The 20,670-nt window shown below is 39.3% G+C and overlaps 1 protein-coding gene across 1 annotated transcript in view; it reads right to left on the reverse strand.

Annotated features, from left to right (window-relative positions):
- The window catches only part of ZSWIM5 (zinc finger SWIM-type containing 5), a 196,757-nt gene extending 176,345 nt beyond the window's left edge, over positions 1–20,412 (reverse strand). Inside the window, exon 1 of the mRNA XM_025401944.1 lies at positions 19,547–20,412. Within this exon, the coding sequence (XP_025257729.1) occupies positions 19,547–20,141 (595 nt within the window). The 5' untranslated portion in view covers positions 20,142–20,412. The remainder of the gene's footprint in view (positions 1–19,546) is intronic.
- Between the last annotated feature and the right edge of the window lie 258 nt (positions 20,413–20,670).

Below are 20,670 nucleotides of genomic sequence, written 5' to 3' on the forward strand. Positions count from 1 at the left end.
ATATCTATATACACTAGCAACGAACAATTCAAAAATGAAATAAAGGAAACAATTCCATTTATGATAGCATGAAAAAGAATAAAATACATTAGGAGTAAATCTAACCAAGGAAAACAAGTCATTCTACCAAAAAGACACATACACGCACCTGAATGTTCATTACAGCACTATTCAAAAAAGCAAAAACATAGAATCAGCTCAGGTGCCAACCAACAGTGGACTGAATAAAGAAAATGAGGTACATCCCATGGTACATATATACCATGGAATACTACACAGCCATGTACTTCACAACAACATGGATGCAGCTGGAAACTACAGTTTCCAGCTATGTTAATTAGCAGAATGTTAGCAGCTATGTTAATTAATGCAGAAACAGAAATTCAAAGACCAAGTGTGGGAGTGGGGTGAGGGATAAAAGACTATACACTGGGTACAGTGTACACTGTTCAGGTGATGGGTGCACCAAAATCTCAGAAATCACCACTAAAGAACTTACTCATGTAACCAACCACCACCTGTTCCCCAAAAACCTATTGAAGTAAAAAAATTTAAAAAAAAGAAAAAAGAAAAAAAATTCAAAGACTAAATGTTCTCACTTATAAGAAGGTGCTGAACACTAGGTATATGTAGTTGTAAAAATGGGAACAACAGACACTGATGACAAGACAGGGAAGGGAGAGGGTTAGGGTTAGAAAAAAAAAAATACCTATTGGGTACTATGCTAACTACCTGGGTAACAGATTCATTTGTACTCCAAACTTCAGCACCATGAAATATTCCTTTGTAGCAAACCTGCCCGTGCCTCCCTAGTTCTAAAATAAAAGTTGAAAAAAGATAAAATAAAATAAAAGTTCAATAAAACATTGTTGAAATAAATTAAGATCCAACAAATGGGGAGACATCCCATGTTCACGGATCAGAAGATGAGATGTTGTTAAGATGGCATGGTAAACAGAATAATGCTCCTCACCAAATATGTCCACACCCTAACATCCAGAACCTGACAAAACAGACTTTACAGATGTGATTAAGATTCTTCAGATGTAGCGATTATCCTAGATTATCTGAGTGGGTTCAATGTAATCACATAGTCCTTATAAGAGGGAGGCAAAAGGCTTAAAGTCAGAGACAGGAAACGTGACAATGGAAGCAGAGGTTAAAATGGTATGGTATAAATAAGAAGGAAGGGGCTGTGAGCCACAAAATGCAGGTAGCTTCTAGAAACTGGAAAAAGACATGGAAAGAGATTCTTTCCAAGAAAAGCCTCTAGATGGAATACAGCTCTGCCAACAACTTGGTTTTATTTATTATTTATTTATTTTTGAGACAGTGTCTTGCTTGGTCACCGAGGCTAGAGTGCAGTGGCATGATCTCAGCTCACTGCAACCTCTGCCTCTCAGGTGCTTCAGCCACCCAAGTAGCTGGGAATACAGGCGTGCACCACCATGCCTGGCTAAATTTTTGTATTTTTAGTAGAGACCGGGTTTTGCCATGTTGGCCAGGCTGGTCTCGAACTCCTGGCTTCAAGGGACCCACCTGCCTCAGGCTCCCAAAGTGTTGGGATTACAGATGTGAGCCATCACACCTGCCCTCAATAACTTGATTTTAGCCCAGAAAACCCCCAGACCTGTAAAATATTAAATATGTGTTGTTTTAAATCACTAAGTTTGTGGTAATTTGTTATAGTAGTAGTTTCCTTACAGAACACTAATAGAGATGCCAAAACTTCCAAACTGATCTACAGATTCGATACAATAGCTTTCAAAATCCCAACTAGATTTTTTTTGCAAAAAATAAACTGATACTAAAATTCACAGGGAAATTCCAGGGAATGAGAATAGCCAAAACAATCTTGAAAAAGAAGAATAAAGTTGGAGGACTCACACTTTGCAATTTCAAAACTTACTAGAGCAAGAGTAATAAAGACAATGTGGTACTAACGTAAGGATAGACGTAAAGATCAATGGAACAGAACTGAGAGTCCTGAAATAAACTCATTTATGGTTAACTGGCTTTCAACAGCATGTCAAGATCATTCAATGGAGAAAGACTAGTCATTTCACCAAATAATGCTGGAATAAATGGATATTCATATAAAAAAAAGTTGAAGCCCCTTCTGACATCACAAAAATCAACTCAAAATGAAACATAAACCAAAATATAAGAGCTAAAACTAGAAAACACTTAGACATGGCAGTAAATCTTCTTGATCATGGGTTAGGCAATGGTTTCTTAGCTATACTTTATCAAAAGAAAGAAAGAAAAAAGCAACTAAAAAAAAGATAAATTGTACTCCATCAAAATTTAACACTTTTGTGCTTCAAAGGACACTATCAAGAAAGTTAAGACACCTCACAAAATGGGAAAATGTATTTGCAAATCATGTATCTGATAAGGGACTAGTATCTAGAATGAATAAGGAACTCTCACAACTTAACAATAAAAAGACAACCCAATTAAAAAATGGGCAAAGGATCCGAATAAACATTTTTTCCAAAGAAGTTATACAAATGACCAACACATACATGAAAAGATGCTCAACATCATTAGTCACCAGAGAAATGCAAATCCCAACCAACCACAATGAGATACTACTTCCGGGCCTCCACCAGGATGGATATAATAAAAAAGATAGACAATAACAGGCATTGGCAAAGATGTGGAGAAACTGAAACACTCATACATTGATAGCAGAATTATAAAGTGATGCACTTTGCAAAATAGTTTGGCAGTTCCTCAAAATGTTATACATAGTTACTGCATGATCCAACAATTCTACTCCTAGATGTATACCCAAGAGAAATGAAAACATGTATCCACACAAAAGCTAGTATGCAAATGTTCACAGCAGCATTAGTCACAATAACCAAAAGGAAAACAACCCAAACATGCAACAACCAATTAATGGATAAACAAAATGTAGTATATCCATACAATGTAATATTATTCACCATTAAAAAAGAATAAAGTACAGATACATGTTACACATTTATGGACCTTGAAAACATTATGCTAAGTGAAAGAAGCCAGTCACGAAAGACTACATATTCTTACTCAATTTATATAAAATGGCTAGAATAAGCAAATCCATAGAGACAGAAAGTAGACTGGTAGTTGCTTAGGACCATATGGGATTGGATTGGGGAGTGATAGCTAAAGGATACAGGGTTCTTTTGGGGTAAGGAAAATCTTCTAAAATTGACTGTGGTGAAGGCAGCCCCTACCTGTGAATATAGTAAAAGCCACTGAATTGTACACTTTAAATGGATGAGTTTTACAGTACATGAAGTATATCTCACTAAAGACATTAGCGGGGGAAAACCTGCTGTAAGGTCCCCTCATTCCAGACTACAAAGTCTTCAGGGATACTGCTGGAGACTGGTTTTCAAGGCCTCATTAGGCAGCCTAGACGTCAAAACAGAGGGAAGATAGCCTCTTTAATAAAAACAAAACAAACAAAAACCCTAGCAAGGCTAACCTGTCTTGATGGTCTGCTAGAAGGCATATTTATCACATGGATATATGACTGAGGAAAGTTAAAATCCACCTCCTCAATTCTAATCTCCAAGTGAATAGATAAAAGGGAGTAGGTACTGAAAAACCATTCACTACTAAATGAAGTTCTAAATAAAACTATACTAACATACTGGATAACATTTTGGTTGAGTGACTTTTGTGGCTAATTACCTTGATGCTATATTAATAATATTTGCAAGGGACCGAGCACAGTGGTTCACACCTGTAATCCCAGAAATTTTGGGAGGTTGAGGCAGGCAGATCACCTGAAGTCAGGAGTTCAAGACCAGCCTGGCCAACATGGCAAAACTCTGTCTCTACTAATAATACAAAAATTAGCCAGGGATGGTGGTGCACACCTACAATCCCAGCTACTTGGGAGGCTGAGGCAGGAGAATCACTTCAACCCAGGAGGCAGAGGCTACAGTGAGCTGAGATCATGCCACTGCACTCTAGCCTGGTCAACAGACAGAGACTCTGTCTCAAAGAAAATAATAATAATAATAATAACAATAATATTTGCAAGGGACAATATATAATCTGAAAACTTTCGCAATCAGTACTTTAAAAACATATCAAAGAACTATTAATAAAGCATATTCAACGATACTATATTTGATCTTTAAAACCTACATAATAGGCCGGGCTGGTGACTCACATCTGCAATCCTAGCACTTTGGGAGGCCGAGGTGGGTGGATCGCTTGAGCCCAGGAGTTCAGGACCAGCGGGGCAACATAGCAAAACCTTATCTCTACAAAAAATTAGCCAGGCATGGTGGCATGTACCTGCAGTCCCAGCCACTCAGGAGGCTGAGGTGAGGGAATTACCTGAGCCTAGAAGGTAGGGGCTGCAGTAAGCCATGATCTTGTCGCTGCATTCCAGCCTGGGTGACAGAGCTGGACCTTGTCTCAAACAAAACAAAACAAAACAAAACAAAACAAAACAAAAACAACCTAATTACCTGATTTTAATGTCACATAATGTGCTACCTCAGCAACAGATGGTGTTTATGAAATAAAGCAGATTTACCAGTACAAAGAAAAGTAACATCAGGGAGTAGAGGACATTTAGCATCTAATTTACCACTGGGGCATCTCTTGATACTTCCCTGCCCAATGTTGACAGTAAATGAACAAACGCAGTGGGCAAGGCCTGAGAAACGTCACAGTAACTAGGCTCAGGCTTTTCTATAAAACAGTTGCTGGGTACAGTGGCTCACACCTGTAATCCCAGCATTGTGGGAGGCTGAAGCAGGCAGACTGCTTGAGCTCAGGAGTTCGAGACCAGCTTGGGCAACATGGCAAAACCCTGTCTCCACAAAAAAATATAAAAATTAGCCAAATTAGCCAGGCATGGTGGTACATGCCTATAGTCCCAGCTACTCGGGAGGCTGAAGTAGGAGGATCACCTGGGCCAGGAAGGTGGAGGTTGCAGTGAGCTGAGATCATACCACTGTATTCCAGCCTGGGTGACAGAGCCAGACACCGCCTCAAAAAAAAAAAACCAAAAAAACAAAAAAAACAGTCACTACCCATTCCCAGGTAAAACACTCAGACCAGCAGAGATTCTGGCTAAGAATCCATAATAGAGTTTAGAGGAGGGGGACAAGATCAGCTGTGTTCTAGGGACTACTTTCAGTGACAGAAGTTGTGATTTGCCTCCTAATTTTACTCTTGTAAGTATCCCCGGCCGGGCGCGGTGGCTCAAGCCTGTAATCCCAGCACTTTGGGAGGCCGAGACGGGCGGATCACGAGGTCAGGAGATCGAGACCATCCTGGCTAACACAGTGAAACCCCGTCTCTACTAAAAATACAAAAAAAAAAAACTAGCCGGGCGAGGTGGCGGGCGCCTGTAGTCCGAGCTACTCCGGAGGCTGAGGCAGGAGAATGGCGCAAACCCGGGAGGCGGAGCTTGCAGTGAGCTGAGATCCGGCCACTGCACTCCAGCCTGGGCTACAGAGCAAGACTCCGTCTCAAAAAAAAAAAAAAAAAAAAGTATCCCCAGAAAAAGAGACCAAACAATCCTGGAGGGGCTGTTCCCTTATAGGGTGAATTTACTCTACGAAAAGAATCCAAGAGTCAGAGGAAATGCAGCGCTCAGATCCTTCCTTCAGGACCAAGGCATTTATTCCTCTAACTGCCAGGAGAGTTGGCTGCTGAGAGGTTACAGCTATGTCCTCCTCCACAAGCTGCCCTCAACCAAAGTATAACAGGTTGAGTTCTCTGAAAGGAAACACCAAGATAGAATGAGAAATGCAAGACACTTACTAGGGATCGACATCTGTGAAAGAACAGCAACAGAAGCAGGACTGGGAAGAGGAAGAAATCAAACTGTAATGCAGGCCTGACAAAAGCTCAGTCAACGAGGTATGGCTCTCTGGAGCAGGTATTGCCTGTCGAAGGGTTCCATGTTTGGCTGAAATAGCTGGATCTTTACGCTCCTACCTTGCTCAGTCATTTGTAAGCTGCCCCTAGAAAAGTATGACCTCAGATGAAGCAGATCTCTGCTGCTGAGACAGACCGTGAATCAGCTGACAGTTGGAAGCTGTCTGATGAAAGCACTTCCTGCAGCTGGGCAGCAAGTAGTTCCCTGAAGAGAAACAGTGTAGTTCACCTTCATCTCTACCACATAAAGAAAAATGCCCCACCCAGGGTTATGCCTCTTCTCCCTCAGGTCAGCCCACATCTATTTTCAGATAACTGTCAAGTGCCATCCCAGCTGCAGAGCTCCCCATAGGACTGACTGAAGTCTCCATTGTGACTGCATCAGTTCAACTTCTTTGCCCACCTAATTGGGCTTTCCTCACTCCTTTATAAGTGTCCTGAAAGTACACAGGGAATTGAGGCTCAGAGAGGTTAAGTAACTTGTCCAAGGTTACACAGCTAGAAAGTGGCAGAACTGGGATTTGGGCCCAGGTCTCCAAACACAGCACTTAGGAATTTAGACCTCATTCTCTACGAAACAGAATGTTTGAAGGTTTTCCTTTCCTTTTTGTTTTATTGGAATATTTGCTTTTCTTTTTTTTTTTTTTTTTTTGAGACGGAGTCTGGCTCTGTTGCCCAGGCTGGAGTGCAATGGCCGGATCTCAGCTCACTGCAAGCTCCGCCTCCCGGGTTCACGCCATTCTCCTGCCTCAGCCTCCCGAGTAGCTGGGACTACAGGCGCCCGCCACCTCGCCCGGCTAATTTTTTTTGTATTTTAGTAGAGACGGGGTTTCACCGTGTTAGCCAGGATGGTCTCGATCTCCTGAACTCGTGATCCGCCCGTCTCGGCCTCCCAAAGTGCTGGGATTACAGGCTTGAGCCACCGCGCCCGGCCCCGGAATATTTGCTTTTCTAATGATAGCTTTATTATGTAATTCATACATAATAGAGCTCACCCTTGAGAGGTACACAACTGTGAAAAGTACACAATTTGGTGTTATTTAGTATATTCAAAGATTTGTGCAACCATTGCCACTATCTAATTTTGGAACATTTTCACCCCAAAAGGAAATCCCATACTCATTAGTAATCACTCCCCTTACTCACAGGCCCTACAAACCACTAACCTACTACTTTCTGTCTCCAGGATTTGCCTATTCTGGACATTTTGGATAAATAAAATAATATATGTGGCTTTTAACTTTTTTATTGTGGTAAAATATATATAAGATTTATCATTTTTAAATGGACAGTTCAGTGGTATTAAGTACATTCACACTGTTGTGCAATCATCACTCCTACCTATCTCCAGAATTTTTCATCCTCGCATACTAAAATTCTAGTTCAACAGAACAATAACTCTTCACTTCTCTCTCCTCTCAGCCCCTGGCAACCTCTAAATTCTACTTCTATCTCTATGAATTTGCCTACCTAAATACTGCATATAAGTGGAATCATAATAATGTTTGTCCTTTGGTGTCTGGCTTATTCACTTAGCATAATCTTTAACATTCATCCACGTTGTAGCATATCAGGATTTCCTTCCTTTTTAGGGCTAAATAACATTTCCTGTAGGTAGACAGAAAGACAGAGGAAGGAAGGAAAGAAGGAAGGGAGGGAGGGAGGGAGGGAGGGAGGGAAGGAAGGAAAATAGACCACCTTTTGTTTATCCATTCATCTGTCGATGGACACTTGGGTTGTTTTCATCTTCTGCCTATTGTGAATAATCCTGCTGTAAAACACGGTTGTATAAATATCTATTCAATTCCCTGCTTTCGATTATTTTGGTTATACACCCAGAAGCAGAATTTCTGGCTCATATGGTTATTCTATGTTTAATTTTTTGAGGAACTGCCATACTGTTTTCTACAGCAGCTACACCATTTTATATTTCCAAATGGTTCCAACTTCTCCACATCCTTGCCAACATTTGTTATTTTCTGGCTTTTTAAAAAAATAATATCCATCCTAACGGGTGTGAAGTAGTATTTCATTGTAGTTTTGATTTTCATTACTCTAATAATGAGTGCTGTTGAGCATCTTTTCTTGTGCTTATTGGTCATCTGTACATTGTCTCTGAAGAAATGTTTATTCAAGTCCTTTGCCATTTTTGAATTAGGTTGTTTCTTGTGGCTGAGCTGTAGCTTAATATATTCTGGATATTAATCCCCTTATCAAGCAGTTTGGTTTTGAGTGGCTAGTAAGATATCCATTTAGAAATATCTGGCAGGCAAATATATATGCTGATCTTTGGATTATTTGGAAGTGCTTCAGAGTTTCAAAGGGAAGAAGTAGCTGGCCATGCTGATGAAGTTCTAGGCTCCATCGCAATCCCCAACACAGCTCAGATTTTATCTGCTGCAAAAGCTGGAATTCCAGCTTAAGACTTCATTTGAAAGTGAGCGTACAGTTGCTTTAAACAAATTTTAAACCATTACATTATATCATGCTATCTTATGTTCATAAAATTGTAGTTGAAACTGTAGAAATAAATTAGATTCTAAATTAGAAGACTTGATATAAGAAGGAACATCCTACTTTTGTGGGGTAAGAGAATAAAAGAAAATAGAAAGCCAGAATAATGAAGTAAAACAGAAATCTAGGAAGAAGCATTTCAAGAGAAATGTACAGTAGACTACAGAAAATTCTATACAGAGGTCATGAAGAATGAGGACTAGAAAAAAGATACTGTGTTTGGCAATCATGAGGTCACTAGCGACCTTTAAGAGATCAATTTTAATTCAGTGACTGAAAGCATAAGTCAGACTACAAAACCTTTAGAAGGTGGAATGAAGGTTGAGGGAGGAAAGGTAACCAATACAGAATACTCTCAATTTTGGTACAGGCTGTAATAATAATAGTGAATATTTACATAGCACTTAATATGTGTTCAGCCTCATTATAAATGCTTTACATATTAACTAATTTAATCCTCAAAACAACCTATGAAGTAGGTACCATCATTTTGCCCTTTTACAGTTGAAAAAACTGAGACTTTGAAGGAGCCAGAATTGCATATTTGTGATAGTATGTATGTGTACATATGTGTATATATACACACACACATATGGTAGATATATACAAATACGTGTGATGGTAAAGACTACAATAATATAATATTGAGTGAGACAAAACATAAAGAGTTTTTCCCAATAGGGAGCCATAATGTGGGGAAGGATTTTATATTACCAATAACATCAATGTATGTTGGTGATGTTGGCTAGTCATGTCAGTTAGCAGGTATTGATAGATTTAAACAAAATAAGAACAAGCTGGCTTTTCCAGAAGCTATCAGTGCTACAGGCCTCTATTCAATAAAACCATGAATGAATAGGAGGGAAAATGTAATTATCTCCAAGGCTTTCAAAGACACAATACATTTTCTTGTTGCTCACAGACCAAAAGATAATGGAGGGACAAAAAGCTATTTTGCTGATTAGTTCCATTGTATGTTTATGCCTAAAAGAAGCAAAAATTTTTTTTGAACAAAAAAGGAAAGGATTATCTGAAGATAACAAAAAGCTATTCTAAAGCCAGAAATCTGTAGTTTACTCTGAGAAAAAAGGATTCGTATTTGGCAACATTCTGTCATCTTCCTTCCTACTAGTATTATCCCTTTGGATCAACTATGCACTAAAGTATTAGAGGGCATACAAAATGTTAATACAGAAAGAATTTTATTAAAGGTTAATCTAACTTGTAAGCAGTAAAGTGTTTTCGATCTTTATTGCAATATTAGACATAATTCTAAAATTTCTTACAATTGTAATTATATTAAAATAGAGCAATGTATCCAGTAGTACCCACTTCCCAAGTTAATCACTTCCTACTCTCTGCCCCCATAGTAACTTCTTCTATTATTACAAAACACTGTGGTAAATGCCATTTTATTTATTCAGACCCTTAACTGATTTAATAGAAAATTTTTAAATGCCATTTTTATATGTACATTCCATAGTAAACGGTGTGCCTCTTAAATATAGAAATTATGTTGTTTTGCACAGAACATACTAAAAAATTAAAAGTTTTTTTTGTTGTTGTTGTTTTTGAGACAGGGTCTTGCTCTGTTGCCCAGGCTGGAGTACAATGGCCTGTGATCACAGCTCACTGTAGCCCCAACTTTCCAGGCTCAACCATTCCTCCCACCTCAGCTCCCCAAGTAGTTGGGACTACAAGTGTGTGCCAACATGCCTGGCTAATTTTTTAATAGGGACAGGGACTCCCTATGTTGCCCAGGCTGTTCTTGAACTTCTGGGGTCAAGTGATCCTCCCACCTAAGCATCCCAAAGTGCTGGGATCCCAAGTGTGAGCCACTGTGCTCAGCTAAAAAAAATTAGGTTTTATAAATAAATAAATGGGTGAACAAACACGAAGAAAATTATAGCTTGGCATTACATTAAACACAAACGTCTTTTGATGTCAGTAACAATGACAATTTTTACTTTGGAATAAGACCTCTCCAAAATACAGAGAGAAATATTCTTTGAGTAGTTAAGAGAATGATTTTCCTTCACATCCATTAATAAAGATAGGTGAAACAATAAATAGAAAATAAAGTTGACATGGTCCATAGCATTTGTAGAATGAAAATTACATAATGTTTTGACTGCCAACAATAGGTTCAGAAACAATGATAATACTAATAAAGGTGTTCATTTTTCTTTTCCTTTTTTTTTTTTAAAGATAGGGTCTCACTCTGTCACCTAGGCTGGAGAGCAGTGACGCCATCATGGCTTACTGCAGCCTCAACCTCTTGGGCTCAAGCGATCCTCCCATCTCAGCCTCCCAAGTAGCCGGGACTATAGGTGAGCACCACTACGCCCAGCTAATTTTTTTTTAAAGATGAGGTCTCACTATGCTGCCCAGGCTGGTCTCAAACCCCTGGGCTCAAGTGATCCTCCTGTCTCGCCTCCCAAAGCACTGGGATTTCAGGTGTGAGCCACCATGCCAGGCCAGGTGATCATTTTTCTACAACGGCATTTCTGAACCTTAGCTGCATATAAAATTACCTGGGAGCTTTTTAACAATTCTGAAATTTGGTCCTAATTCTCAGCAGATTCTGACGTGATTAATTTGGAGTGAGTCTCAGGTACCTTTTTTTTTTTTTAATCTCCCCAGGTGATTTTAATGTGAAACCAAGACGGAAGCCCACAATTCTTTTCTTTAAAATCAAATCTTTGAGGTAGAATTTACATTCAGTAAAATTTGCCAATTTAAGCATACAATTTAATAACTTTTGACAAATGAATATAGTCATGTAACCACTACAGTCATTAACATTTCCATCACCCAAAAGTTTTCTCACATCTACGAACCTGAGCCAATCCCTCAAGATGAATCCTGAGTGGCTAACTGGGCCTACATTTAAAATAGAGCCAAACAGCCATTTACTGACTAGAAGTTACACACTTATCTGAGTTCCTGGAAAACTCACACCTCTGCTTAACTTTGGGACTTTCATAGCTGACTATGCCTATTCACATTGCCCAAAACAACCAATAGGCTGTCGCTTGCATACTACAAATATTCAAGTACAAGTATTTATATGAACATATGAGGGTCTTCAAAAAGTTTGTGGAAAATGAGTATTATAAAAAAACTACACATGGATTTCACTTTTTTTTTTTTTGCACTGAAATAAACTCATACTAACTTGCTATAACATATCTGGATAGGATCTAGTTTAAGGCACAAAAAAGGACAAGACGTAAGTTTGAAAAGAGCCCCTATCAGAGAAACATGAATTCTGCTAAAATTAAAGCAAGAACAAACACCAAATTTATGGTGAAGCTTGGGAGGAAGAATGGTGAAACCACTGATGCTTTATAAAATGTATATGGGCAATGCCCCCAAAGAAATCAGCAGTTTACAAATGGATAACTTATTTTAAAAGGGTGAGACAATGCTGAACATGAAGCCTGCAGCAGCAGACCATCCACATCAATTTGTGAGGAAAAACATTCATCTTGTTTGTGCTCTAATCAAGGAGGACAGACAATTAACAGCAGAAACAACAGACAATACCATAGACATCTCAATTTGTACAGCTTACATAATTCTGCTGAGAAATTAAAGTTGAACAAACCTTCCACTTAACAGGTGCCAAAACCACTGCATCCAGATCAGCTAATAAGAGCAGGGCTTTCACTGGAAATTCTAAACAAGCAGGATCAAGACCCTGAGGCATTTCATTGAAGAACTGTGACAGGAGATGAAACATGACTTTACCAGTATGATCCTGAAGACAAAGCACAATTAAAGCAACGGCTACCAAGAGGCAGGAGTGGTCCAATCAAAGCAAGACCAGACTGATCAAGAGCAAAGGTCATGGCAACAGTTTTTTAGGATATTCAAGTCATTTTACTTGCTGACTTTTGGAGGGACAAAGAATGGTAACATTTGATTTATTATGTGAGTGTTTTCAGAAAGTTAGCCAAAGCATTAGCAGAAAAATGCCCAGGAAAGCTTTACCAGAGTTTTTCTCCACCACAACAATGTTCCTGCTTATTCCTCTCATCAAACAAGGGCAATTCTATGAGAGTTTTGATGAGAAATCATTAGGCATCCACCTTACAGTCCTGATTTGGCTCCTTCTGACTTCTTTTTGTTCCCTAATCTTTAAAAAAATCTTCAGAAGGCACCAATTTTTCTTCAGTCAATAATGTAAAAAAGACTGCATTGACATGGCTGAATTCCTAGGACCGTCATTTCTTTAGGGATGAGCTAAGTGGCTTGTATCATTACTTATAAAAGTTCTTGAACTTGATGGAGTTTATGTTGAAAAATAAAGTTTATACTTCTAATTTTTATCCTTTAATTCCATTTTTCCATGAGCTTTTGAAATCCCCTTATATGTTTTCATTTCTCTCAGGTAAATACCTAAGAGTAGGATTGCTGAATCTTTTGTTTAAGTATATGATTAGCTACAATAGGACATTGTTTTCCATGTAGCTGCACCATTTTGCATTCATACCATACTTTACATACCAGCAATGTATGAGAGTTCCAGTTACTCCATATACTTGTCAGCTCTTGGTACAGTCTTTTTTTTTCTTTAACCATTTTAGTGTGTGTGTAATGTAGGTATTTCCTTGAATTTTAATTTGTATTTCTCTAAGGACTAAATTATACAAAGTATACAAACAACTGTTGTGAAGGCAAGAAAACCACTAGGCAGAAGGGTACTTCAGCTTTTGCTTCAGTAGTCTTTTTTTTTTTTTTTGAGGCAGAGTCTCACTCTGTCGCCCAGGCTAGAGTGCAGTGACACGATCTTGGCTCACTGCAACCTCTGCCTCCTGGGTTCCAGCAATTTTCCTGCCTCAGACTCCGGAGTAGCTGGGACTACAGGCGTACGCCACCACGCTTGGCTAATATTTTTGTATTTTTAGTAGAGACAGGGTTTCCCCATGTTGGCCAGGATGATCTTGATCTCCTGAACTCGTGATCCACCCGCTTCAGCCTCCCAAAGTGCTGGGAGTGAGCTACCACGCCTGGCCTCAACAGTCTACTTTTAAAGAAGGTAACTATGTTATACTCCCCTAAATACCACATTCATCACTCCATTATAAAGAACAGGCAAATGATCAAAAAACACGTATGCAAGGAACTTTTCAAAAACCGGTTTCAGAAACTCTCAGAGTCAAATATTCACTCAGTTTATAACTTCCTCCCTACATAAGGAAGGCAACGTAATGTAGTCCTTAGAAGTTTAGGCTTTGATGCCCAACCTAACTTTGCATTCTAAGATAGGAAAATGCAAAGTATTACAGAAAGACTTCCACCAAAAACAGGTAAACAATTATTTACTGAGCCTTACACATAATAAGTGACTAAATGCTAATTCAAGGAATGAATCAAGAACAAGTTAATAATAAGCTTCAAGGATAATTTTTATCTATGTAATGCTTTAAAAATCAGAAGCATCCAGAAATTGAGCCACAAAATGCCAGTATATCTTTTAGGCTTTAGTCACATATAAAGCAATTAAGAGAGATGTCATACTACACAAATATAAAAAATGACATGACAATTTACTCATTCATTCAATAAACATTTTCTGAGCATCAACTTAGGACAAACCACATTATATATCCTAAGGGGGAGAACAATTACACTGAAAACCAAAAATTAATCAGTTGACTATATATGATTACAAAAACTATCACAGAGTAATTTAGCATATAATCACATAATACTACAGCTAATATTTAAATAAGTATGATTTTCTTAGTCTACTAGCTCCATAATAGGCTAAAAGTGTCCAAGAAGCATGCTGCCCATATTAGAAAGAAATAAGCCTATAAATAAACCACAAGGTAAAAAAATTCACATAAAAGTTATCTGGAATAAATTATTATCTATTTCTAATACCAAACACTAATTCTAAACCATAGTAATTTAGGGTTTGGAAACAGACATTAAAACACTGTTCATAGGCTTTCAAGGTTATCCATTTCTAAAGCTGAGTTATAAATGGTGTGCGTGAAAAAAACCCACAGTAATCTATTCATTCATATATGTATACCCTGAGTGCTATATCACACAGTCATCATTTTTTATCAAGAATGATAATTTTAACCTTTAAATAACCACTTATTTGTCAAAAACATTCCACATGTATTAAGATTAAATAATCAATCATGCAAATTGAATCAAGCAAGTCTAAATAATGCTTACCTAATAAAATTAATATGGTGATTTCCTAACTTAAGCCATACTTAATGTAATAAAGTTTAAAATTCACATGAAACTCAGATATGCAACAAGAAACAAGTATGAGAAGCTGTTAAGGGCTGAATTATGTCGCCCCCCAAAAAAATATGCTGAAGTCCTAATCCCCAATACCTCAGAACATAACCTCAGTCCCTCATGATATGACCTTGGAAATAGGGTTGTTGCAAATGTGATTAGTTGAGATAAGGTCATACTGAAGTAGGGTGAGCCCCTAATCCAATATGACCGGTGTCCTTGTAAGAAGGCTATGTGAAAACAGACACACACAGGGAGAATGCCACATGACCACAAAAGCAGACACTGGAATTTTGCAGCTACAAGTCAAAGAATGCCAAAGACAGCCAACAAACCACCAGAGCTAGCAAGAGGCAACAAGGGATTCCCCTGTAGGTTGCAGAAGGAGCATAGCACTGCCAACACCTTGATTTTGGATTTCTAGCCTCCAGAACTCTGAGACAATACATTTCTGTGGTTTTAAGCCAATTCAGTTTGTGATACTTTGTTACAGCAGCCATAGGAAACTAATACAGCATGTATATGTTTCTCTTATACATTATATTAATGCACTGATTTTTTAAAATTTTATTTTCTATGGTATCATACAGTAAACTTGACTTTTTTGGTGTATAGTTCCATACATTTTAACACATGTATATATTCATATAACCTTCATCATAATAGATTACTGACAGTTAATGTCTTGTTTTTTAATTGCCATTAGTGAAACAAGAGAAATAAAATTGTTTCCCATAGGCATAAATTTCCAGCCTTTTCATTAATATATTTTTAAAATTCCTAAAATAAAGATAACCTCTAAAATAAAATTCACTATCTTTAGTTTATCCATCATCTTTAAAATCCAAAGCTGTATCCTTGAGAAAGTCACCTTTAGAAAAATTCATTTAAAGCTTTCATTTGAAGAAATCGATAAATCACCATTCTTCACACAAAACAGATGGTCAAAGACAGAAGATTCACCTAAGTTGTAACACTCATGCTACTTAATGCTATCAGTTTATTATATGCACAAGTCTGGAGTGTTCCCCATATATTCCAATACCACTCATTCTCAAAATTCATGTCTCTCTGTTTTACAACACTGAGAAATCCATTCTTAACATTCAGTCATTCAACAAGCACTTATTGAACATTAAAATGTGTGCATATGTGATGTGTTAGGGTGGAGGGAGAGAACTCATTGCTCAAAAAAAAAGAAGATAATGTGATTTAAAACTTGAAAAATTTCTATGCTAAAAAGCACACCCGCTTAAAGGAATGCAGCTGCCTTCTGTGATGGAATATCTTAAATATAAATAAAGTCATTTTTCTCCACATGAAATTTTATTATAATTTTATTCATTCTAACTTACATATGATGCTATAGTTTTCTCAATGTAGATATCTTTTATCCCCCAAACAATATAGATTAAAGGAAATTACATATAAAAATCAACAACCGTAATACTTGTTACTGACAAATTTCACAAAAGTTGTACTACAGAAAAATTTCACAGACCTGTTTATTGATGATATACAAGTGTACACAATTTAAAACTTACTACTTGATGTTTAAGTTATAGATAACTTCCTGAAATAGGCCACTTTTTATATTTCCATTATTGACTTTATAATTGTACCTCTTCCACATAAGGTAATACTTAGCATTCTGGTTCCAGTCTAGAAGACTTCAAGAATAAATCATGTACTTATTTTAAAATGTGTGGACTAAAACTGCGGGGTTTTGTTGAAGTCACCTGTCAAAATCTACTTAAAATTTCTGGATAAATATGTATATAACTCAGATGTACCAGGTGCAGAAGGCCCCTGCATTCCTTTACCCAATTTTTAAAACTAAATATCCAAGTAATTAGAATATTTCTGTGTTTAAGTGAGAAAAATTGTTAATGCTTTTTTCCTTCAATCAATTCAGATTTTCCTGAGAAACAGCAAAGCTTCTTTAAGTTTTAACAAACACAAAGAAATCAATTTAAAATACAGTGGATAGCAAAAGGGTCAAAATGTTACAACCATTAGTAAATTATAGTTGTCTTATTCTTACGCCATCTGCAGACTTCTGAATAAGTATTTTCCCAAGGTTTATACTACTACTATACCCATGGGCTTCTGAAACAAGTTAAAAATGCCGACGCTGAAACATATGAATTCTATTATCTTTACAATACTGAGATCAGACTGTAAGTCTATTTACATAGCTTCAAACTTACAGACATCCATGAAGAGACTAACTTGCAATTTCCCCCTTTTAAAGGGAATACCACTTCTGATGCAGTACTTACATAAAAGAAATGTATCCTTTGAGCATAGCTGGAAAAGTTTTAGTTTTGATTTAAAATCTGAAGTATCCAATTTTTAACCGGAATTCATGACTTTCTATTACCAGATTACAGAATTTAGTCTACCTACTATTTCTACAAGTTTTTGTTTGTTTTTAATTTATTTGCCTTGAAGGCTTTTTTGTTTGTGCTTTCTTTTTTCATTTAAATTCCCTTTTTCATTAAATTTCCTTATGACTCTTTTTCCTAAAAGGATGTTGTCACAGAAGCACCCCAACTTTCTGTTCTTCCTAAAGCATCGGCCTTCAGTAACTTCCCAAATCTGAGGTTCTATTGTTTAGAAACAGTAAGGAAATATGTAGAATTCTTAATTAGCATCACTTAGTAATATTGAGTTTGAAGTGCACTTATAAACTGAAGAACACGATTACTATCTTGGTATATACAAATCACTTCCTTCCTCATCTCTTGGCAATACTTTAGAAAGCTTACTTTCTAGATTAAGTAATTTACTTATAATTTTAAGTTTAGGAGACGGGGGATATGTCTCTATTAAAGGTGGTTCATACCAAAACACAGAACTCAAAAAGATGCAGAACAGGCTATCCTTCTCTCCTATACTTACTAACCTAAATTAAGGTCAGAATAATAAAAATTACACAACTCATGGTTCTCAAGTAGTATAAACTTAAAGGGATAACTTTATTCACCGGTCTTCGTCTTTGAAATCCACAGGCAATCACAAAACATGTTTGTTTATATGTGTCTTTTCTCAAGATCCCTGAAACTATAATATGAGAGCCTATAACTCCAGAACCACATTAACTTTCATATTATAAAGGGGAAATATCTGATTTAAACATGATCTAGATTAACAAAAATATCCGATTTCATTTGCAACGTGACACTTCAGTTACTTTAAAAATAGACACTTCTTTAAAACTCTTCCTCTCTTTCATTTGCTCCCTCAAGTTTGAAAACTCTTCCTTATCCATCTCTTACTACAAAACGACCACTTAAATTGACCCTTTTCAATTTAAAATATTTGAAACAAGAATCTTAAAAGTTAAATGATCTAAACTCAGAAAAATTAAAATTTACAGACTAATAGGAAAATGCATTTATTTTCATGTTTTCAGTGTTTCAGTATTAAAGCTGTACACCTTAATTACATGTTTATTCAAGTCACTCTTTCAAAAATATACACAAATAAACAAAGGACTAACCTCTTTCAAATAAACAAAACTTGCTCAAGCCACTGTCACTATATTCTGGCACAGGATAAATTTATATTTCACATTTGCAAAATAAATTATGGTATGCTGTTGTTTTGGTTAGAAACACAGGAATCAATGATTCTCAATAACCAGAAGCAGATTACTTTATATCAAACAGCACGATTCAAAGAAAAACATTTTTCAAATATGTTGGTTTTACCTGGAGAGCTAGATGTCTGGGGTTTGTGTCTCTCTGTGCTTAATTCTAAAAACGACCTCCCTCCAACTCCTTTCAAAAATCAGTATTTTCTTCGATTTATATGAGCATATAGTGTACAACAAAACAAGATCTAGATTAACATAAAGTACATAAAGATATGTACTTCCAGAAGGCTATAATAATCCAAATAGAAAATTAATTCCACATGTTTTAATTTTCCACATAGCAAAGTCAATGTTAATCAATGTCATTTTTTTCTCTTTCTCCTTAACCATTCCACAAATCAGAAGCACTGTATTTATATATTTAATAAGATTAACAAACTGACTAGAAGCTCCGGAGGAGTAAAGGAAGAAATCACTTGTATATTTTCCCATAACAAAAAGATAAAAGCAAGTACGACTTGTTAAATGAGAAGCTTTTGAAAAACCCAGCGTGATCAGCTTTTGATTTACCCCAGTCTGACAAGGAAGAGACCCCACCCCCACTCCAGATTGTATGGCTTTTTTTTTTTTTTTTTCCTTGGGTGGGGGTGTGGAGGAGAAGCTGTCACATTTCCATCTTCGGTTATTGTTAGTCCGCAGCCTAGATTCCCAAGCATCACTGATCCAGGGGAAAAATCCTAACGCAGACAATTAAAACTGTCTGAAATATGCAGGATTTTGTTGGGGCTCTTTTCCCAGTGTTAAAGTTAATTTCATCGAGGCTTAATCGGCTAGGGCTATTGATTGCCTCTGACAGTCTGTCCCTCAAACGCTCCCTCTAAAACCGCTTGTTCCAGATTTACTAACAATCCTCCCCTCTCCAAACTTAAATTGGGACAATGCATTTGTGAAATTATTACATCCAAAAAGGCATACCTCCCCATTCTCTTTGCCTTGGTGTGGGGAGTAGAAAGAGTGAAGAAGAGAGATCTATTCGCCCTTCAAACAAAAAGAAATGGGGGTAGAGGATCAGTGGAGGAAAAGAGCAGTGGTGGACCTGAGTGAAAGGTTGAAAAAAGTTTTTGTGACTTGTTCGTCCTTCGGCAGGGGTACAGGAGTTGGGCAGAAGGCGGGGTCTCGGCCCCAGGGCTCAGGCAAAGAGGCACCTGCGGAAGAGGAGGCTGAGCACCCGAGAGCGCCCGGGCGAGCACCTACCGACTTGCAGCACGTTCTCCACGGAGCCGCTGTCCAGCAGACGGATGCCCCGGCGGAAAGGGAGCCCCTCGCCACCGCAGCCGGCCGCGCCGGCCCCAGCGCCCAGCCCGGTGGATGCCCCAGCCGCGACGCCCCCGGGGGCGGAGCCGGCCGGAGCGGCGGCCCCGGGGGGTGGCGGCGGCCCCTCCTCGGCCGGTGAAGCCCCCGCGGCGCCGCCAGCCGCGCTGGCGCCGGGGCCGCCCCGGTACTGGAAGCTAGAGTACATGCAGATCTCCCGCTCATTCCGCGGGAAGGACCAGTAGACGATGCGGCGCTGCACGGGCTCCGGGATCCGCTCGAAGCGCTCCTCCACCCGTTCGTACGCCCACTTTTCCGCCACCGTCTTGGCGGCGCAGTCCAGTAAGGACTCCGGCTGCAGGTGGGGGCGGGCCCCGAGGACCAGGCAGCTGCTGCCGACGCCCCCTGCCCCTCCGCCGGCTGCCCCGGGTGAACCGCGAGGGTGGTGAGCCTGCGGGCTGGGCCACGAACACAGCCGCTTGGCCGGAGAGACTGGTGACGGGGAGAGCAGCTCCTCTTGCTCACCTCCGTCCGCCATTGCTGGGGACTGACTCACTGACTGAGGCGGCGGCAGCGGCTCGGGCTGCGGTGGAGACCCCGGCCACGGCCACGCGCCCCGCGCAAGCGCCCAGCGGCGGCGCCGAGGGGGGCGGGGCGAGAGAACCCGCGAGCCCGTCGGCCCGAGTGGGGAACCTGGGCCGGGCCCGGGCGCGCGCCGCGAGGGCAGACGCTGGCGGCCTGCGGAGTAGCGTGAGGCGGCGCGCGCTGTCCGTGCCTCCGCGGACGTGAAGACAGGCGGGAGCGAGCGCGGGCCCGCGGCGCGCTTCAGGCGCAAACAGCCCAGAACGCGAGTCGAGCGCTCGCGCGGATCCGGCGGCCGCGGAGGGGAGAGGAGCACCGGGCGCTCTCGGACGCCCGCCCGCGCACCCCCAACCCACCTGCCGCCGGCCAGACAGGAATGGACTGTGTGACCGAATGAAATGGCGGGGCCATAAGCCATCCAAGGAGCTGCCTCCGTGAAGTTATAGGCTCGCGGGGCACAAGGAGAAAAAAACAATCCAGCTCCA

This window comes from Theropithecus gelada, chromosome 1 (genome assembly GCF_003255815.1).
Source record: "Theropithecus gelada isolate Dixy chromosome 1, Tgel_1.0, whole genome shotgun sequence".
NCBI classification, from domain to species: domain Eukaryota; kingdom Metazoa; phylum Chordata; class Mammalia; order Primates; family Cercopithecidae; genus Theropithecus; species Theropithecus gelada.